The sequence below is a fragment of the Bufo bufo genome, chromosome 6, assembly GCF_905171765.1.
Source record: "Bufo bufo chromosome 6, aBufBuf1.1, whole genome shotgun sequence".
In the NCBI taxonomy this organism is placed as follows: domain Eukaryota; kingdom Metazoa; phylum Chordata; class Amphibia; order Anura; family Bufonidae; genus Bufo; species Bufo bufo.
The window spans coordinates 342,998,351-343,021,181 of NC_053394.1; the positions used below are offsets into that span (position 1 = coordinate 342,998,351).

Consider the following 22,831-nt stretch of genomic DNA (forward strand, 5'->3'; position numbering starts at 1 on the left):
CGCACAAAAAATTGATGTAACGCGGATCTTTTTTTTCTTTTTTTTTTCAGAGCGCAAAATACATACGGTCGTGTACATGATCTCTAATGCAGTGTTTTTCTTCATAAGGAGATATTCTGATGTTTTTTAGCCCCTGGCGTAGTACACCCACGTTATATGAATAGCCAAGTGGTTGCCGTATTACTTGATCAGTATTTCTCTTCTCCCGCAGGCGGCCTGCAATTTCATTCGCTCTAATGTTGATACCAGTAATGTGGATTCTCTGTTCTATGCTGCTCAATCCAGTCAGGCCCTGTCCAACTGTGAGGTAGGTCTGTGGAGGTGGAGTGGACTATAATGCTTGGGTTCTTTTCACGTCTTGTTTTTGGGTATTTTGGAGATAAATGTTGGAGGTATTCCTTGATGTGCTGTTTACCTCTGATGCCAGCCTCTGACTGATGCCATTTTATAGGCATGGAGTGGTTTATATTGGCCATCGACTTGTATTATATTTTTGCATTACATGTGTTTTAACCGTATTGATCTGCATAGGAAACCATAGAACTCTTTGCTTTCCTATTCAGTAATACTGATGTAGCCATAAACGAGCTGTGAACCGAGCCTTATTCTCGTAGTAACATCCGGCTCTTGGTGACTGCTACATTCTCCTGTCTCCCTAGGTGCCTATCTCCAATGAGACCAGAGACCTGCTGCTTGGTGCCGTCAGTGAGGATTCCTCTGTCACCCAGATATACCATGCAGTAGGGGCACTCAATGGCTTTGGCCTCCCTCTGGCCTCACAAGAAGTGGTCGGTGCCCTGACCACGAGACTCAGTAAAGAAGAGAATGTCCTGGCGTAAGTACCTCTAATAAAGATTGTTAGAAGTAAAGGCTGGGTTCACACCTGAGTTTTTTACGTTGTTGTGCTGCGTAATAGGAGCAGTATAGCCAAAAGTAATGGAGGTGCTTAGAGCTGTCCTATGAATGAAACAAACCTCACTGACTATAATGGGGTCCGTCTGGTTTCTGTTAGAAACCCCAGCATTTTACCGTACAAAATAGTGCCGCATTCTGCGCTTTTTGGTTCCATATTTTCGATGAAATATGCAGTGAAGTCCCCTAACAGCACCTCCATCGCAGATGTGAACATGTATGAAGCTTCCCATCCTAAAGCCTCATGCAGACGTCCGTGGAACACGGTCCGTGAGATACAGGACTGGCATTGCAGGAGCGGACGGCGTCATAGCAACCAATGACGCTGTGCGCTCCTGCAATGCCAGTCCGGTATCTCACGGACTGTGTTCCACTGACGTCTGCATGATGCTTAACTCTGCCTAATGCTTAATATGAGAGGTTAAGGGTTCATACACACAAGAGTTTTTCACATGCACAGTGAGAACTGCCTCATAAAGTCAGTGAGGGGGGTCATTCATCAAAGACTGGCGTTTTATGCCCCTGAGCTGCCGGAGGCACAGGCCTCCCCATAAATTTGGCACATCCTCCAGCAGTCCAGGCATAAATGTTGGTGAATTTGGTGGGGTTGATGGCTCTACCTCTGCTCCACCCCCACCACTGACCAGTGGTGAGGACAGTGTAAAAGCGTTGCGGGCACCTGACAAGTCACTAGATAAGGTCTTACGACTTTTTTACACCAAAAACTGGAGAAGAGGGTTATAGTAAATGACCCCCCAATATGTTTATGAACTTGGGCTGTTTATTCCCACACACATGGATGCACTTTGCCAAAAAAAAAGAGGTGCTGCGTGTTTTGGGTTTTTCACACAAGACTTGCCCATTCAAGTAAATGGGGCAGTAAAAAAATAATTGGAACCCCACTGAAGGACTGGTGGTTGCTGGGAGGTCAGCCATAGGTCATCAAAATCAGATTGGTGGTGGTCCGGCACCCCTGTCCCGGCTGCGGGATCCCAGCTGTACAGTCAGCTCTTTGATGGAGGAGGCGCGGCTGTTGTGCTCATGCGCTCCCCGCACCGTAGCTGCATGTTGAGGTGCTAGGATTTTGTCCTCGACTGCTTCATGTTGAGATAAGTATCTTACAATACAGCGACTGATCATCGCTGATTTTGGACCTCTAACCTGTTGATTTAAGAATTTGTTAATGCATTGTGGCTATTGGGCCCTCTGTTGCCAATGATGTTGTATCAGTCCCCTGATGATTTGGCAGTTGGCCATTGAAACGCGTCGGGACGTTTTGTGGAGCTGGCATGAGTACCCCTGATTCTTCATTTCCCTGACGCAGTGGGCAGTCATTGCCTTTACGCAGGGACAATCAGGGGCATGCAGAGAGGTGGAAATTGGAGGAAGCTATATTGTCACATAGGGGAAGAGACCTAGTACCTGTGTCCCACTAACCTTTCCTCCTCAAGACATTTTTCTATCCCCCTCTCATTCCTTTATTCTTTTGTTTTGTATGCGGGCACAATTTATGCATACATGCGTTTTGTACTATTTTTTTTTTTTAAATTTTTTTTTATTTAGTTGTATACTTTATGGGCTTATTTTATATCGAGTATTTATTAAAAGCTAAGTTTTATTAAGGTCACCCATCACTTGTTAAAGATTGTAATGATTCCCTTGGGTCACCCATTATACATTAAGACATTAACCATTGGTTATCTGGTTGTGTATATAGAAGAGGCCATGAATGTTTTATTAATGCGAGGCCGATACCTGCTGATTATCAGACAGTCTGTATGTGCGGCTTTGCCACCCTGCATGGCAAAGCTGCAGATCTGTGACAGTGGAAAACTGCAAAATAGGTGGAGGCTGCGTGTAGCATTTATTACATAACTAAAATCTAATAGTGCTGCTGTCTGAGAGTGAGCTCTTCAAAATGACTTCCCTGTGTCTGTCCAGGCCCTGTGCCAGACGGAGGACAGGGAGACTAAAAAGCCGGACTGTCCCACCTGAAACCGGATTTCTGGCTACTCTAGGGGCAGGCTGCTATGGAGGTCACATTTAAGGGGGCGGTCCGCTATGGAGGTCAGTGTTAAGGGCAGATTGCTGTAGAGGCCACTGTTAAGGGGGCAGGGTGTTGTGGAAATCACTGTTAAGGAGATGGGGTACTGTGGAGGTCACTATTAAAGGGGCAGCTGCTGTGGAGGTCACTGTTAAAGGGGTGGCCACTGTGGAGGTTTTTGTTAAGGGGGCAGGGTACGGTGGAGGTCATGGTTAAGGGGACGGTCCGCTATGGAGGTCCGTGTTAATGAGTGGGATGCTGTAGCGGTCACTACATGTTCTTGTGCAATGCTCTGCAGAACTCCTCTGTCAGCTCCTGTGCCCAGCATTTGCCTCCTCACTGCCTGCAGCTACTCGGTAAAGCCTTCAGCCCTAAGTCTGTGCAGCTGAAGGGGTTAAGAATTCAGGGAGAGAGCAGACGGCAGTGCAGGGGCGCGTGGCCAGCACAGTGACCTCTTCTGTACAGACGCACATCTGATCTCTCAGGCTTGTGCACAAAACATCATTAGAACACGGGGAGAAACTGACATCCATTCACAGGTCATGTGACCCTCAGTGAAATCTGAGAAAGCAGCAACTACAGATGCAGTAAGTGCATGGTAAAGCTGTTACATTTGCCTAGTTAGAAACATACAAAGAACATGAAAAATAACTCAGACAACCCCTTTAACGAGACTGGGTACTGTGGAGGTCACTAATAAAGGGGCGGCCACTGTGGAGATCACTGTTAAAGTGGAGGGCGAGGGGGGCGTGGCTTGCCAGACATGTGAGCGGACGTGATCTCCGGAGCTCCTGCACTGCCTCGGTCAATTATCCGCTAAAAACAGCCTAAATCCCCAAATAATTTGGACTAACCACCAACAGACGATTCAGAGGCTACTCTGTCACCCGCAGGCGCTTGAAATCTGCTGCCATGTTCAAACGGAGGGACGGGAAAGGAGCCGGCAAGTCTCTGCTAGATGGCGCTGGGACTGCCACGCCGAAGTGCCGAGATCGTGTGAGCGATTTGCAGCAGGAGGTAGCTGAGAGACTAAGTCAGTTTTCACATACTCCGGAGCTCCTCAGAGAGAGATGTACCTCCGGCAATAACAGTGAGTCCTCCCTGACTGGAGCAGGAAGGGACTCGGATGGGGAAGGGCCTGGAGAGGTGATGGGCCTGAAGCAGCACCCTAATAGATTTGCCGCCATTCAGCAACAAGATGGGGCTGGAGACCCAGATATCCCGGAGGACTCAGACATGGAGGAGCCGACTATAAAGGACGTTCTCCAAGCCATTTCTAAGTGCGGCAAGTCGCTTAACATCCTGACTATGCAGATGGGAGCCATTAAAGAGGATATCTCTATTGTCAGGCACGATCGGAGAAAACTTGCAGACCGTACTACGTCCCTAGAAGATCGTATGGGGGACATGGAGGATGTGGTGCACCCTCTCAAGAGAGACTCTGCGGATCATTCTCGCAGGCTTGATGCAATCTCTGCTAAACAGGACGATCTAGAGAACCGTTTGAGACGAAACAATGTGAGGCTAGTTGGAGTGCCTGAGAAAGTGGAAGGCTCTAACCCCACTGAGTTTTTTGAAAACTGGCTCAATACGTTCTCCCTCCAAACTGTTCTTTAACTCCTTTATTTGCCATCGAACGTGCGCACAGGGTTCCTACCTGGCCTTTACCACCAGGGGCGCCACCAAGACCGGTCCTTATGAAAGTGCTACACTATAGGAATCAAGATTCTATTCTGCGCAAGGCAAGAGGTCTGCCTGACCTTTCTATTGACTGACACAGGGTGTCGTTTTTCCCTGATTTCTCCATGGAGATCCAGGAGAGGCGTGCTAGGTTCCTGGATGTAAAACGGCGTCTGAGGGGACTTGGAGCATCATACTCTGTTATATCCGGCCAAGCTCAGAATAGCGGCTCTTGGATCCACAAGCTTCTTTGAAGACCTGAAGGAGGCATCCAAATGGCTGGACCGACATGAAAGACAACTTCGTGCGGAAAAGAACCAGGGCGAATAAGAGGTCTACTTAGCAAAGTGACATTGTACACTCTGGATGGTGAATTCAGTATATGTGGCAATGCATTGATGGTTATAGCTGGATATAGTTAACCTCCTGCCCGCTCTGTGTTAATGTCAGGAGCCAAGATAACTGTGTAATGCATAGGGCTGATATACGCAGCTAGTATTGTGTATTTTACTCATAACTGAGGTTAGTGCAGGATGTTATCCATTTTGTATATTTCTGCTGGTTAACAGTTTGTATTTGGATTTGGCGAAATACAGAAGCGTTCAATTCCGCCAAATATTATGGGTTTAGGGAGCCCGCTCTGCTGATAGATATACTAACTGCCCACGGACCTTAATATTAAGGTGTATTGGTGGGATCTGTCAGCAAGAGTGACTTCCAGTGTTATTTGGATAATGGGGAGGGTGTTATTCAGGTTAGGGAAGGGAGGTAGGAAGTTGGGGAAATGTGGTCCCAGGTCCATAGATATGCTCCAAGAGGCAATACTGCTTCTAAGCTGTAAGTTAAAGTATCCGATAAAGATGAGGTTCCATATACACTGCTCAAAAAAATAAAGGGAACACAAAAATAACACCTAGATCTGAGTTAATTAAATATTCTTCTGAAATACTTTGTTCTTTACATAGTTGAATGTGTTGACAACAAAATCACACAAAAATTAAAAAATGGAAATCAAATTTTTCAACCCATGGAGGTCTGGATTTGGAGTCACACTCAAAATTAAAGTGGAAAAACACACTACAGGCTGATCCAACTTTGATGTAATGTCCTTAAAACAAGTCAAAATGAGGCTCAGTAGTGTGTGTGGCCTCCACGTGCCTGTATGACCTCCCTACAACGCCTGTGCATGCTCCTGATGAGGTGGCGGACGGTCTCCTGAGGGATCTCCTCCCAGACCTGGACTAAAGCATCTGCCAACTCCTGGACAGTCTGTGGTGCAACGTGACGTTGGTGGATAGAGCGAGAAATGATGTCCCAGATGTGCTCAATTGGATTCAGGTCTGGGGAACGGGCGGGCCAGTTCATAGCATCAATGCCTTCGTCTTGCAGGAACTGCTGGCACACTCCAGCCACATGAGGTCTAGCATTGTCTTGCATTAGGAGGAACCCAGGGCCAACCGCACCAGCATATGGTCTTACAAGGGGTCTGAGGATCTCATCTCTGTACCTAATGGCGGTCAGGCTACCTCTGGCGAGCACATGGAGGGCTGTGCGGCCCTCCAAAGAAATGCCACCCCACACCCAATGCCAAACCGGTCATGCTGGAGGATGTTGCAGGCAGCAGAACGTTCTCCACGGCGTCTCCAGACTCTGTCACATGTGCTCAGTGTGAACCTGCTTTCATCTGTGAAGAGCACAGGGCGCCAGTGGCGAATTTGCCAATCTTGGTGTTCTCTGGCAAATGCCAAACGTCCTGCACGGTGTTGGGCTGTAAGCACAACCCTCACCTGTGGACGTCGGGCCCTCATATCACCCTTATGGAGTCTGTTTCTGACCGTTTGAGCAGACACATGCACATTTGTGGCCTGCTGTTGGTCATTTTGCAGGGCTCTGGCAGTGCTCCTCCTGTTCCTCCTTGCACAAAGGCGGAGGTAGCGGTCCTGCTGCTGGGTTGTTGCCCTCCTACGGCCTCCTCCACGTCTCCTGATGTACTGGCCTGTCTCCTGGTAGCGCCTCCATGCTCTGGACACTACGCTGACAGACACAGCAAACCTTCTTGCCACAGCTCGCATTGATGTGCCATCCTGGATAAGCTGCACTACCTGAGCCACTTGTGTAGGTTGTAGACTCCGTCTCATGCTACCACTAGAGTGAAAGCACCGCCAGCATTCAAAAGTGACCAAAACATCAGCCAGGAAGCATAGGAACTGAGAAGTGGTCTGTGGTCACCAGCTGCAGAACCACTCCTTTATTGGGGGTGTCTTGCTAATTGCCTATAATTTCCACCTGTTGTCTATCCCATTTGCACAACAGCATGTGAAATTGATTGTCACTCAGTGTTGCTTCCTAAGTGGACAGTTTGATTTCACAGAAGTGTGATTGACTTGGAGTTACATTGTGTTGTTTAAGTGTTCCCTTTATTTTTTTTGAGCAGTGTACTTAAGTATGGCTAACCCAGTGAATTTTCTGAGCTGGAACATTAGAGGGGTTAAAGATGCCATTAAAAGGAAGGCTGTAATGGAGAGTGTTAAAGTGTACCACCCTACAGTCTGCTGCCTACAAGAGACGCACCTCCTTCCAGAACAATCCCATTTGCTTACCCCTAGATGGGCGAGTCAATGTTATCACTTTACTTACTACTCATATGCAAGGGGAGTAAGTATATTGATTCACAGACAGCTGAATTTTAGCTGCATAGATAAGAGGATTGATACGAATGGATGCTACGTCTTCCTTTATGGCAAACCTTTTAATGTACAATGTATTATATGTGGGATATACATACCACCGCCATATTCCCCGTTTGTAATTAAGAAGTTGATGGCCTTTCTGTCAGATTATCCAGATACCCCAGCAATGATACTGGGGGACTTTATTAATGTGATATGTACTGACTGGAACAGAATGTCCGCTTCCCTGGTGCAATCGGAGAGGCTGCTTACACCGTTTGGGAGACTTCTAGAAGAAGCGTCATTAATACATTTTTGGAGGCTGCGTAATCCGTTTGTACGGCAGTATTCTTGCTGTTCTAGCACATATGAAACACTGTCAAGAATAGACTTAGCTCTTGGGAACAAAGCGATGGGCTGCCGTATTTGTGATATCGGATCACTCGCCTATATTAATATCCGCCAATTTCCTTCCCTCTGTGACCAGCTGTAGGCCATTATGGAAATTCAATCCATTTTGGCTGTCAGTCTTACCCACAGTCTCAAATATTGGGGATACGCTGAAAGAGTTCTTTACCCTTAATCTTCCAGGAGCTTCCCGATTGATTGATTGTTTGGGATACCATGAAAGCCTTTCATGGCTTCGGGGAGTACTTATTGCTGAGGTTAATAAAAAGCGAAATGAGTCCCGAATGACGGTTAAAACTTTAGAACGCCGAACGGTTGAGGCTGAAACTCAATATGTCCTGCAGCCCACGGAAGTGCATAGGGCTCAATGGCGGGAAGCACAACATAAACTGAATGATAGACTTCTTCTTATGTGGAACTGCCCTAGGCTGAGGAGGTATTGGGGGAGAATAACAGATGCACTACAAAAAGTGTTTGCGACACAAATTGAAACCAACGGCAGGTTGTGTGTACTTGGATGTGTTGAGATGATACAAGTACCTGCTGAACAAAAATTAGCGATTATTCGCATATTGTATCAGGCAAGAAAGGTGATAGCGTATCATTGGGTGGATCTTGATCCTCCTAAGGTTAAGGAACTCGTCCATAAGCTTCACACTCTGTTCCAAATGGAAAGATTTGTATACCAAAAGAGAAATAACCAAGAAGTTTGAGAAGATTTGGGGCAGGTGGTTGCAACATTACAGTATTGTAGATTAACACTGATTTGAATGCCAGTTGGTGACCAGATTGCCCCGGTCTTACAAGTGCTTTTGGGTGTTGTCCCTCTGGAAATATGGTACAGGTGCTCCCTGGGAGCAGGAGAGGCGCGGTGGATATGGGTGGGATAAGGTTTGAGCTTTTCAGGGACTGATGTGCTACATACGACTCATTACTTTACCTCGTAATATGATATTATATGAACCAAAAGGTAGATTTGTTTTATGTACTGCAAAAATGTGGATTATGTAACGGGTTAACAGCGGATTGGAGTTATTACTACTTTTCATGATCGGATTTTTCTTTGAAGGGACTTTTGGAGATCTTTTCCTCAGATGTAGGACATTTGGGACGGGGGGGGGGGGGGAGAGAATTGTTTTTATTGAGAGATTTTAAAGCATTAAAGAGAACAAACAATCAGATTTTTTTTTTTAAAAGGGGAGAGCGCTGTGGAGGTCTCTGTAAAGGGGGCCGGGAATGGTGAAGGTCAGTTAAGGGAACTGTAACCTTTGGTCAATGTTAAGGGGCGGGTGCTGTAGAGGTCACTGTTAAGGGGGCGGGCCCCTGAGGAGGTCACTGTCAAGGGGGTAGGGTGCTGTGGAACTCGCTGTTAAAGGGGCAGGCTGCTGTAAAGCTCAAAGTTAAGGGGGTGGGCTGCTGTGTAGGTCCTATTTTAAGGAGAGGGGGCACTGTGGAGGGTCAGTGTTAAGGGGTGGAGTGCTGTGTAGGTCACTGTTAAGGGGGCGGGGTGCTGTAGATATCACTGTTATAGTGGATACTGTCTATCTTTTAACGACACACACAGACATTAAATGAAATGGATTAACTATACCTGAGCGAAGCCGGGTCCTTCTGGTAGTATATACATAAAAGAAGAATTCCTGTGCTTACTCTGACTGCACCTAAGAACCAATGACTAGAAGCGGGGTTCTACCACATCTGCTGTCCTCTAAGTTATAAGTAGTGCTTCTAGAGGATAGTCCATGATGCTGATGTGTAGTGGTGAATACTTGATAGTTGTCCCGATCTTCCAGTCTGGTGGAAGCTGTCAGGCTGTGTAGTTGGAAAACGTGCCCCTGCCGCCATGTGTATAAAGGAAGAAAAAGCCCAGTGGCCACATGATGTTTTAATATATGCAAATGAGCCTCTAGGAGCAACCGGGTCGTTGTCATTACACCTAGAGGCTCTGCTCTCTCTGCAACTGTTGCATCCTCTGCACTTTGACCATGCCAGACAGTGAAACTGTCATCACACCTGACCCGGTTAATTAAAGTGCATTTGGCGTGGCAGTTGCAGAGAGAGCAGAGCCTCTAGGTGTAATGACAACGCCCCCATTGCTCCAAGAGGCTCATTTGCATATATTAAAACATCATGTTTCTCAGCAATGCGGGCACATATGAACATAGGACCAACACAGATGTCTTCAGCTGCCAAGTGCACATGTAACAGGTCAGCCAGTGTCATAGGTACAAATCTGCTGACAGATGCTCTTCAAAACTTTCACTGAACTCTATCTGTGTAGCGCCACCTGCTGTTTGCCCCTTTTTCTAAATTCTCTGTCCAGCTTGCTGAGGTTGACATACATGCTCAGTTCCTTCCTTCAGCTGTCACCAGCTGCAGCATAAAGGACATGCCCTCTGAGAAAATGTACGCCCCCTGAGCTTCCAGCTTGAAAGAAATCTAGCAGAGTAATTGCAGCAATAAATGGGCAGATCTCTGGATCCATGTGAGGTACAGGGCTGGTTATAGGTTTGTTAGGAAGAGATTATATATATATATATATACAATTATAATTTATTTTCTTTTTTTCTTTTTTACATTATTAGTGAGAACCCCTTTAAGAAAAGGGAAAAAATCATCCAAAAAGGCATTAAAAACAGCCCTAGCGCCATGAAAAGAAACTGCCCAAAAATTACTGCCATTTTAGTAACCCAGCTGATAGGACCATAATCCGCTGTGTTCATAGACGCAATTGGTTGTTTAGGGTCCATTTACACGTCCTTATTTCTGGCTCCTCATCAGTTCCATTTATTTCAGTGGGGCTGCCAGGGGTGTGGAAATCGTATAGCCCGGGGCATGCCGTTTCGGGCGCCGGGCAGGTAGTTCAATCAGTAGCTTAGCCCTGCTGCGGGCCAGTAGCAGGGCTGAGATGGCTTTGTTTACCGGAGCAGTGGATCGGCGACGAGCTGGGGGCGTCGAGCGGCAGTGACGCAGCCGCGGTGATAGAGCAGGGGGAGGGGGGGCGTGGTGTAGTGACAGCGTGAGGAAGAAGAAATGACAGAGCTGGAGGGGTGGAGCAATGAAAGGTTCTGTCACGGCTCGGGGGGAGGAGCAGTGACAGAGCTGTTACAGAGCCAGGGGCATTGATGGAACGCTCCACTCTGCCAGCATCCCTCAGAGGATGCCACATCAGCAGCTAATTTGCCTAAACCACCCAGAGGTACGGGTAGTAATGTGCCAAGACCAAGAGTGTGCACTAAACTAATTGCTGTGATCAGATTAAGGCCTCGTTCACACCAGGCAGTGCGTTCCGGCCTGATTCTGTCCAGAATGCACTGCACCGCATTGCGGCCGGCTAACTAGATTGTGGGGCAGGAGGGGGCGTAGTGGTCTGTTGAAGTGATTGGCACCATAACCATGCCCAACGGCTGCACAGGATCGCAAGGCACATTATGCCTGCAGTCCAGTCCAAACAAAATGCAGCATTGTGACCGGACCTCAGGCATAATCGTGCCTTGCGATCCCGTGCATCCGATCGGCTACGGTGCCATTGACTTCAATGGATCGTCACGCTCCGTCCTGCCTCACAACATAGTGAGCCGGCCGCGATGTAGTGCATTCTGGACAGAATCATCTAGTGTGAACGAGGACTAAACTTAGAGCCATTTCACACCACAAAGACTGGAACGCAAGCCAGCCACCTCCCTGCATAAGGAAACGTAGCGGTGTACTGAAATATGGTTTTGATTTAAAATAATTTTTTGTATCAGGACAAGTAGATCGAGCCCCCGCTTTAGTCCTTTGACAAGTTAAAAAAAAATAAAAAATGTCCACACCCCAGGCTGCAAAAGATGTGGACCGCACACCGTGTGCTATCTGCATCTGTAGCTCCGTTCTGCGGCCCCGCAAAAAAGATGCATGTCCGCTGACAAGAATAGACCTTTCTATCATAGGGCCGGCCATGTGAAGTCCGCAAAACACTTCGGGACGTCTGAAGGGACCCTAAGGGCTTACGCTGGTTAATGAGGCTCCGCTTTGTTCTATTGAACCGCGGGTTTCTTCTCTTTACTGCAGAGTCCCAGTAGATGTCCTGGTTAGCACAGCGTACACACGGGCGGACAAAGCCAATGTCAGACTCCTCCTGGTCAGTCCTGAGCAGTTGGTTCCATCGGTGGACTACATGGTCCTAGCCTTATCCCTGGAGAACACCTCATTAAAGCTGTGAGAGAATTGAGTCACTCGGTATTAAAGCGTGATTCAGGAGTATAATGTAAACTGCTAATCTCCATATAAATGGCAGTGCTAACAACGGGCTTAATTCTGAACAAGAGTGAAAAAAGCAATTTACAAGAGTTTTAAATGCACCTCCTGATAAAGTCCCCGGTGACAGCGGAGTACTGTCACCGCCAGAGCGGTTTCTTTTTAGTCCGTGGATCAGAATGTCTGTCATTCTCTTCCTTTGTAAGCTAATGCTTCTGATCTCTTCTGCCCCTGCACTACCCATGGGAGACCCAGTACATTTGTCATGGAAATGAGGCTGTCATAGAGCGGGAAGAGTTACCTTTTGGGTGGGATCCTTCCCATATTATGAGCTGCCTACTTCTTCTAGTAAATAGATGTTTTGTAATGTTGGAGTCTAATATACGTAAAAATGCATTTGTAGCGGAGGAAGGAAGAGTAATCGCTGCGTCTATCCCACACACGTCTCTGTATCTTTACTGCTTTATGGGCTTCTAAATCAGTCCTATACAACAGAGTGCATGTTAAAGGTCCCCATACACATTGTAGATGACGTAAATAATGTAGTTTGAGACTGGCACTCCCCCGTATGGAATAAATATCAATCGTAACAGTATTATCTGAGTGGTTCACAATATTTAATATAGCACATAAGATACAATCTTAATATTTAATATATCACATAAAATACAAACATATACTGAGACTCAATAGTTAATACTTCGTAATTGCTGCTGCAAAAAAAAATAGTTAAAATGATCCCTAAAAATACCAAAAAAAAAAAATCTAAAAGTCCAATAAAAAATTCAAAAGAGAAGGGAACCATAAATCCTAGGTGGGAAATAGCAAAAATGTCCCGCCCAGACCGAAGGTTATGATGATTTGTCCAATCAATATATTTCCTGTGTCTGTGTTAGTCTCCTTTAACCTTATATTGTGCTTATTTTCTTTATAAAAAATGTAGCAAAACAATCGTTCAATACATCGTTCTCCAATATTCGGAAAATGTCAGATTTAAACACAAACATCATCTGGTTTTTACTCACAGTAACTTTCGTATTTCCCGCGATCCAAATGTTCGGTTTTTACTCACGGTAACTTTTGTATTTCCCGCGATCCAAATGTTTGGCGGCCCACTTAGCTCGTGCGCCACTGCTGCCTCTCGATCGTTATACACAAATCTCGAATCTGGTCATGTGACCAAGGTATGTAATCGCGAGAGGTGGACTTGTGCTGACCGGTTTAGGTAGCTGATCTTCCGAACCTTTTCTTTCTGTGTTGGAGTGCTCCAATTTTTATGTGTCCAGATATTAGCGCACAGGCTTCCAGTGGGAATATCTTGTTGGGGATGTACTTGGTAGCACCAAACGCGTTTCGAAGATCTCTTTTTCCCCTTCCTCAGAGATCCCCGAAACGCGTTTGGTGCTACCAAGTACATCCCCAACAAGATATTCCCACTGGAAGCCCGTGCGCTAATATCCGGACACATATAAAAATTGGAGCACTCCAACACAGAAAGAAAAGGTTCGGAAGATCAGCTACCTTAAACGGTCAGCACAAGTCCACCTCTCGCGATTACATACCTTGGTCACATGACCAGATTCGAGATTTGTGTATAACGATCGAGAGGCAGCAGTGGCGCACGAGCTAAGTTGGACGCCGAACATTTGGATCGCGGGAATTACGAAAGTTACCGTGAGTAAAAACCAGATGCTGTTTGTGTTTAAATCGGACATTTCCGAATATTGGAGAACGATGTATTGAACGATTGTTTTGCTACATTATTTATAAAGAAAATAAGCACAATATAAGGTTAAAGGAGACTAACACAGACACAGGAAATATATTGATTGGACAAATCACATCATAACCTTCGGTCTGGGCAGGACATTTTTGCTATTTCCCACATAGGATTTATGGTTCCCTTCTCTTTTGAATTTTTTATTGGACTTTTAGATTTTTTTAGGGATCATTTTAACAATTTTTTTTTTTTTTGCTGCAGCAATTACGAAGTATTAACTATTGAGTCTCAGTATATGTTTGTATTTTATGTGATATATTAAGATTGTATCTTATGTGCTATATTAAATATTGTGAACCACTCAGATAATACTGTTACGATTGGCACTCCCCCGTATGGAATAAATATCAGTCTCAAACTACATTATTTATATCCCCCTTGGTTTGATTTGAGTGAATCAATCGAGACTAGAGCACCCATTCCAGAATTGTCAGAGGGGTGAGCTTTTTGTCTACCATTATTTACAGTGTAGATGACATCTGTGTATGAGAGTGCTCAGACTCTTTCCCCACCAGCGGCAGATCTCTGGGGAATGATGGATTTTGCATATTAGGGGCCTTTACACTACAGGAACATTGCCTACGTGCACACGTAGGAACGCTCATTATTGATGGTCTGCCGGTGTAAAGGTGCTGCCGATTACCTAATGAACGCACGTCGTGTAATTGGCTCTTGCATGCGGTCACCTAAATTATCTTTTGCCGGCAGCAGATCGGGGCGTCCAAACAGCCTCTGCTGCTGTCAAAAAATGATTCTGTATGGGGAAGAGTGATGGCATAAGCGATCACTCCTCCCCTACTGTGGAGGAGATCGCTGTATGTTAATGTGGTTTCCTCCACTAACGAGCAGGCGATTGTCCCCAACAATCATTTAGTTAATTGAGGGGCCTGTAGATTTTAACATGCCCAATCGTATGTTCACATGGGAGTTAAGCTGCTACCAGAGATATCTGGTATCGGGTTATTTCCCTCTTCCCCATTGACCACACATGCACCCATGATATCCTGTCCAGACAATAGACCCCTCTACACTGCTCACCTGAGCAGACGATTCTCGGGAAGGAAGTGTGCAAGCGCTTGTCAGTGAAGGAGACCACGTTTACATGCAGCGATCTCCTCCACAGTATGAGTTGGAGTGATCTTTAATGCCATCACCATACAGAATTATTGTTTGCCGGCAGCAGAGTTATGTTTAGACGGCATGATCTGCTGTCAGCAAAAGATAATTTCGGTGAACATATGAAAGATCCAGTTACCCAAGGAACAAGCATTCCTTATTTACACTGGCAGATCATCGCTATCGAGCGTTCCTATAAACGCTTGTTAGCTATCTGCCTGATTTCCCGGCAGTGTAAAGGCCCCTTAAAGGGGTTCTGCACTTTCATTTAACTGATGATCTATCCTCTGGATAGATCATCAGCTTCTGATCGGCCGGGGTCCGACACCCGAGACCCCCGCCAATCAGCTGTTTGAGAAGGCAGCGGCACTCCAGCAGCGCTGCGGCCTTCTCACTGTTTACCGCCGGCCCACTGACGTCACGACTAGTATCAACTAGCGTGGGCGCGGCTAAGCTCCAATCAAGTGAACAGAGCTTAGCCCCACCCACGCTAGTTGATACTAGTCGTGACGTCAGTGGGCCAGCGGTAAACAGTGAGAAGGCCGCGGCGCTGCTGGAGCGTCGCTGCCTTCTCAAACAGCTGATCGGCGGGGGTCCTGGGTGTTGGACCCCCACCGATCAGAAGCTGATGATCTATCCAGAGGATAGATCATCAGTTAAATGAAAGTGCAGAACCCCTTTAAGTCTAGGCACACAGGCTGAGATTGCCCAGATTTAGTGATGGGGGCGGTAGTGTTCACTGCAGACTGTCCCCACAGTAGGACAGCATGGTATAGGGGTAGCTGACTAAACTTTGGAAGCCACAGTAATGGCTAGCCTCCAGTCAGAAGCTCTAAGAAAGCATACTGGTTTATGTCCTACCCGATCCCTTGTTCTGTTCACACCTTCAGCTCCAACCTTAGTTATAACCTTGTGTAGCGCTGCAGGTGACACCCCAGCATTTTATTGCTGACCCCACTTTTTGGGCATATTGTACCTACGCAGAGGTGTGCCGTCTTGCTTTCCTTGACTGTGCCGGGAATCCTGGACTCTAGTCATGGGGTTGTGTAGACTGAAGGTACAAGAGTCCCTGAGAGCTGCATATGACTTGCCTAAGAGGAAGGGGGCACCTTGTCTGTCAGGGTGAAGATGGCGGGTTTCTGTGTTCATGTCTTAACCCCTGAAGATGTTCCTTCCACGTCTCCTGCAGCTGAGTCAAGAATGAGACACACTAGATTTTAGAAACCCCCGTTAGCCCAGTGTTCCTCACTTCTCTGTCTTTCTCTGCAGAACGATTGAGGCTCTCTTGACCGCTTCTATGCTGTCCCAGCAAGCTGACCTGCGAGGGATTGTGGAGGAAATCGAGGTAATGGCATTCACTTCACAGAGGAATGTGTTCAGCACTATTTACTTATTTTGTCAAGTTTGGCCCGTGGGAAATAATTTTTTGGGGAAAATAGAACCTTTTATACATTTCTAGTGAATTCCTTTTATCTTCTGTTTCTAATATTAACATTTTATTGGGCTTTCTTATTTTGCCTCAGACTTGCATTGCCCATGCAGATTCTTAAGGTGCAGTCACTGTTTTATTTACCTATACAAAAAAAAAAAAAGTATAAAATCATCCGTGACGTTTGCCATTGTTTTCTGTAGGCTAGTGATGTAAAGTGCTATGGGCCGTAGCTTGACATACGCTGGCTGATCTGATCATTCTGAAGTGTAATGTGGACGACTAGAGGCTGGCAGTCCACATTACGCACATAAGCCGTGCCATTGATCTACACATCGGGGCGCTATGGACCTCATTAGACCACTGCTTAGCTCCCTATTATGCAGTGAATAGGCTTTATTTTCCTGAACATATAATACATTTTGAATCATTCAGTAGTAAATTGTGGGGAATTCCACCTATAGGACCTGGTGGCCCGCCTGGATGACCTGGGTGGTCAGTACCTGCAGTTCGAGGAAGGTCTAGAAGTTACTGCTCTGTTTGTGGCTGCTACATACAGTTTGTCGGATCACGTTGGTGTGGAGCCTGCCTTGAAAGAGGTAAGAAAAGTTGTAAAAGATCATCCTTTTTATTATTTCTGGTCCAGGCTTCTTAGCAGTGACTTTTTCTGTTCCTCAGGACCAGATTGTGCAGCTAGTAAATGCCATCTTCAGCAGGAAGAGCTTTGATTTCCTCTCGGAAGCCTTCAGCGTGGCCTTTGCAGCTTCTGCCCTGTCCCACAATCGCTACCACCTTCCACTCATCGTTGTGCCTGATGGACCTGCGGCAGTGTCTCACAAACAGCCCCTCCTGAGAGTGCGTATTATTATTGACATGATGGAGTTTGTGATGCTATAGATTGCTTTCTTTAAAAGTGGTTTGCGGCCTTTGATTTACTAATCGTCATTATGGATGATTCATTACAATATGCAGGCATTTCTGAGATCGGTGCTTGTCTTTATTCACCCTGGTATTGTGGTTTCCTCAAGTTTCCATTGCCCTGATGGACAGAATTGCATTGTTTACCTGGTTAAAAAAAAAAGCCTGAAACTCCTCAAAAGTCCATGGAACCCATTATAGAACTTGAAAGCTATGGCCACCATAACAGCCCCTTTATTGTTCCAACGCATGTCACAATCTAAGGCTACATGCACACGACCATTGTGTGTTTTGCGGTCTGCAAATTGCGGATCCGCAAAACACAGATGGCATCTGTGTGCATTCTGCAATTTGTGGAACGACACGGACAGCCATTAATATAAAAAAAAACGGACAACAATAGGACAGGTTATATTTTTTTGCCGACCATAGAACGGAGAAACGGATGCGGACAGCACATCTTTTGCGGCTCCATTGAAGTGAATAGGTCCGCATCCAAGCCACAAAATCTGTGGCTCGGATGCAGACCAAAACAAGGGTCGTGTGCATGTAGCCTAAAATGAATGAAACTGATTTCTATGTAGCCATCAGGACAGCTGTCCACAAGTTGCCATGCCATGCCCACCTGCGGCAAGCAGTGGTCACACGAGTTTGCTGCAAGCTCCTGCGACCATTGGTTGCTGTGGGGGGGCATAGTTTGGCTGCGTGCTGCCAACCTTTCTGTAGGGCTGTACCCCAAGTCTTCTCTCACACAAGCGTTATGGATTGTCAGGATCTGTTAAAGGGCTGCTGTCACCCCACTAAACTCATATTTTAATTTAATTTTTTGTGTACTTATGATCCCTATCCTGCGATATATCTATACATTATGTTATTAATCATTTTCGTTCAGTAGATATGTCAAAAAACGTACTTTTATAATATGCTAATTACCTGTCTACCAGCAAGTAGGGCGTCTACTTGCTGGTAGCAGCCGCAAAAAACCGCCCCTCCTCCTGTTGATTGACAGGGCCAGCCGCGATCTCCTCCTCCGACTGGCCCTGTCGGCATTTCAAAAATCGCGCGCCTGGGTTGATTCGGCGCAATCGCTCTGAGATAAGGAGGCTCGCCTCCTCAGCACTCCCTCAGTGCGCCTGCGCCGATGACTTCTTCTCTTTCGGTGACGTTAATAACATAATGTATAGATATATCGCAGGATAGGGATTATAAGTACACAAAAAAAATGAGTTTAGTGGGGTGACAGAAGCCCTTTAATGGTTTTGCAGGCAAGTTCAGTCAGTTTTGTCTGTGATTGCGTTCAGTGTTTCAGTTTCTTTCCACGTAGATGTAGTCAGTTTTTGATACGTTTTTCATGCTTGAAGAATAACCTTCAACATATCTAGCAACTATTAAATTTTTAACGCTAGCCCGATTAATTTCTGTGGGGCCAGGGCAGCGTGAAAAATGCACAATATAAAACATGCTGCAAATTATTTTTATTTTTTTTCCTGAATGCAAAGATGATGCGTGAAAAACATTTGAGATTAATGGGACAGGGATTCGGTCTGGATGCTATCAGTTTGCTACACGCATCGCATCCGGATGGAAAACTTGCTCGTGTGAAATTAGCCTCATTATGTTCCACTGTGTGCATACAACTCCCATACAGATCTGTGTCACAGTGGATCCTGCAAGCAGAGCCTTCGTAGTCTGATCCCGCAGATGCAGGGACTCCTTACACTACGCTATGGAGTCAGATAGGATTGCATTGTTGCAGTAGGAATACTATTAGCAAAGTTCTTCACCTTTTAGTTGAGATGCATTGAAGTAATAAAACACAGTGAGTGTACATACATTTCAGAATCTATTCTGTAGACTGTTGTAATAGTTTTCTTTTTTTCTTTTGCACAGCTTCTGGTTACCAACGTTCTCTCCCAGCAACTGTCAGATGCCAAAGTGAAACTGACTCAAGCCAAGTCCAGTAGCACCAAGGCCACAGTTCTGGAGAACGCTGCGTTTACTCCATCCGGGTAAGTAATTCATTATCTTAGACGCAACTTCAGAAAGTTGCAACGTTTATTATCAATTTTCTTTCCCACTGTAGCTATTTACAGGATGTGCAGTAAGATTGTCATAAAGGGGTAGTCAGACATTTATATACAGGGGCCAACATAGCAAGTGATTATTGGGAATGAACCGTTAATTGTCTGCTCATCGGAGAAGGTGAGAGCTGCATTTACATGCAGCAGTCAGTCATCTCCTCTGTGTGTGGACGAGTGATCCCTGATGTGTCCCCATAGAGAATCATTGCTTTTGGGTAGCAGATTGCTGTTTAGATAGCTCGATCTGCTGCACAGAAGCAATGATTTAGGTGACCGAAGAACAAGCATTTGCTCGTAAATTGGGTGACTGGGAATCAGGAATGAGCATTTCTAGGAACACCTTGCAGATAATGTCCCCAATCACTGGCCCATGTAAAGGGGCCTAGAGATTACTGTACTGACAGGAGGGTATGTTTTTATAACTGGGGGTGTTCCATATTTGCAGCGTTCTCCAATCTGTCCTATTGGTTATTGGGGGCAAGACATGAATCTACAGTAATAGCCAGGTATAGGTTATTTTATGTTATGTTCCCATAAAGGAAATGTTTAATTCAGCTGCTGTGCACAGGTCAGAAACATCAAATGCAAAATATATTCACGTTCCTGACAACATAATTCATGCTGTAACTTGTGTTCTTCCTTCAGGGACGCCTTTGAACTGAATTTTATGGAGTCCAAGCCTGCAAGCGGCTACTATGACTTCTCAGTGAGTGTGGAGGGTGACGGCCGTTTCCTGGCAAACCAGGTGGAGGTGTGTATGACCTGAAATCTCTCGTCTGACACAGAGACCTATAATGAATAGTGTCAACTCGTCTAGCGAATGTGCTGCATAATGTGATGTAGAGCTTTTCCATGGCCCCTTCATTCCTAATGCTCGGGTCTAATTACCTTAATTATCCACTTAGCATGTCTTCATATGAAAGGCGTGAGCAGGAAATGATGGCTCTGAATCTTTACTTTGCCCGATTTCAGAACCCCTTGAGATAAGCAAGAGACTCTTGAATGAAATTGTGTAAGGCTGCAGGACATTGTGCCCTCATTCATCCGAGAGGGTGCCTCGTCTCTTTTAAAATGTGGCTATTTTCTCTATGGCTCTGATGAGAGGAAATGGTTAATAAGGATTGTGATTGGCCCTTACTCGTCTCATCATATTTCACCATGAAAACTGTTTCAGAGAATAACATTTTTCTACGTGTGAACTGTATTATAGGAAAGTAAATTGGATTGCTGGCTGTTTGATTTACAGATTAAGGTGAAGGTGTCCACAGAAGTTGGAATCAGCAATGTAGATCTCTCCATTGTGGATAAAGACCAGAGTATCTCTCCCAAAACTGCCAGGTAATTATGGCACCAATTGACTCTGTTCTTAATGTGGGAGAAACTGGAAATGGCTAAAAGGACTTCTTTCCTCTAGGGTGGCATTCCCTTCTAAAGCCAAAGGACCATTCACCTCTGACAGCCACCAAAATTTTGCCCTGTCTTTCCAGCTTACCGATGTGAACACAGGAGCCAGCCTGACACCTCATCAGGTCCGTTTCCTAGAAATTCAGCAGAACTGGTTTGTCTTGGGTTGCCATCTGCATCTTTTTACTAATAAATTGAAGGCATACATTTATTTTTATTTTTTTCTAGCATTATTGGTTAATATCCAGAATTCTCCAGAAACAACACCACGACTACGCATGGGCATTGTGTAGTATTGCTCCTCATCCCCTATTCAAGAGAAGGGAGCTGAATTGCAATGTCGGGCACAGCTTATGGGCCAGTGTGGTGCCGCTTCTGGAGAAAACCAGATCCTGAATACCCCCTTCAATATTTCATTACACATCTTGACTTTGCTGGAGGTGGAAGTCGTAATGTAATTTCAGATCAAAAGGCTTGTATCCAAAATGTAGTTTTCATTTTGAACAAGAGATACAGGGTCATTGATACACATAGGGTGAGTTTACACAGAGTATTTTGGTGCGGATTTTGGAGCATTTCCACCCTGGTCAGCTCCAAAACAAAATTTCTTCTAACGGCCTCCCATTCATTTCAATGGGAAACAGCACTCCACGTGGGAAATAGCAGCAGCACGTCCTATCTTGGGGTGAAATCCGTGCAGAATCTTCCATTGAAATGAATGGGGCGCATAAAAAACAGCTCCATACATGACCATGGGGTTTTTGGTGCGGATCCGCTGACAAAAACCACAACCTGAAAACGCAGTTTTGTATTGACGTAAACACCCATTGGTGAAAAATAAAATTGCATTAAAAAAAAATGCTTAAAAAAAACGTACAAAAAATGCACTGAAAAATAGTGTGAATTCCACACTGGGTTTTCCAAATCTGTTGTGTAAACATACGCTAACAATTCCAATTTATTTATTTTTTATGTTCATTCGAGAGAGTTTGTCCACCATTACATGTATTCATCTGATAGATCCTAAGAAATGAAACATTTTTTGCCATTTACATGCTCTTAATAAAAAAAAAAAAATCACCGAAGAGTTATCACGTGCCGCCATGATGAATTTGACATGTGGTGGGACAACCCTTTTAAGTGACGCTGATAGATCAATGCTCTTTGTTAAAGAGGACCTGTCGTCTGTGTCAATACTTTCACTATTATGTGGACAAACTATCAAATTGGTTCAGCTTATTCATACATTGTTAGGAGGAGTAATACAGGAAAGTCATAACGCAGAGTTAGTAGAGAAGAATTGGGGAATTTAAGTATTTTCTGAAAACAGACATTTCAGGATAGCTGCCGTGTCCGCTCTAACATATCAGTGCTATAAATCCATTCTGTAACCGGACAACCCTACAAGTAACCTTGGCATATGCTTAGTTAAGTTTCTGCTTGTTCCCCAGACATTTGTTCGCCTGCATAACCAGAAGACTGGCCAAGAAGTAGTGTTTGTCGCCGAGCCAGACACCAAGGGCACATACAGATTTGAGCTTGATCCATCTGAAAGGAAGTCTGAGTTTGACTCTGCCTCTGGGACTTACACGCTGTACTTGATTGTAGGAGATGCTACTCTGGAGAATCCCATCCTGTGGAACATGGTATGCAATAGGCATAGTTACATGTCCGACTGGGGAAACACCAGAGCTCTTGTCTGAAATGAATTAATCTTAAATTTTGGTCTAGGCTGATGTGGTCATCAAATTTCCTGAAGAGGACACCCCAACCCCTTTCCAGAGCAAGACCTTGTTCACCCCCAAACAAGACATTCAGGTACGAGGATCCATGGCATGTTGTAAGTTGTGGTCAAATGGGGGTAGGTCATTGAAGAACATGTCTGCATCTATTACTTTTTCTGCACATATCATTCAAAATAAATGTGTCACCATGATTGTTATTGTGGAGAAACTGACACTGAATATTAGAAAACAAGAAAAGTAATTTTAACTTATCCTGATCTCAAAGCATGGCTGTTCCCCCCGCAAACAACGCTACACCTGTGTAGCCCAGTTCACCTTAGTGGAGCTGAACGGTCATACCAGATGCATGTAGCGCTGATTTACAAGGAAGAAGCCATATTTTCACAGCTACTTGGAGTGAATGGGT

At 45.3% G+C, this 22,831-nt stretch overlaps 1 protein-coding gene across 2 annotated transcripts in view; it reads left to right on the top strand.

The window, feature by feature from the left end:
- Positions 1-22,831, top strand: part of RPN2 (ribophorin II) — a 36,868-nt gene that overhangs the window by 8,501 nt on the left and 5,536 nt on the right. For both annotated transcript variants that reach the window (XM_040435044.1, XM_040435045.1), the window contains exons 3-13: positions 212-307; positions 660-835; positions 16,118-16,193; positions 16,742-16,876; positions 16,956-17,132; positions 19,086-19,204; positions 19,922-20,027; positions 20,523-20,614; positions 20,691-20,805; positions 22,132-22,326; positions 22,412-22,498. In XM_040435044.1, coding sequence (XP_040290978.1) covers positions 212-307; positions 660-835; positions 16,118-16,193; positions 16,742-16,876; positions 16,956-17,132; positions 19,086-19,204; positions 19,922-20,027; positions 20,523-20,614; positions 20,691-20,805; positions 22,132-22,326; positions 22,412-22,498 — 1,374 coding nt within the window. The remainder of the gene's footprint in view (positions 1-211; positions 308-659; positions 836-16,117; positions 16,194-16,741; positions 16,877-16,955; positions 17,133-19,085; positions 19,205-19,921; positions 20,028-20,522; positions 20,615-20,690; positions 20,806-22,131; positions 22,327-22,411; positions 22,499-22,831) is intronic.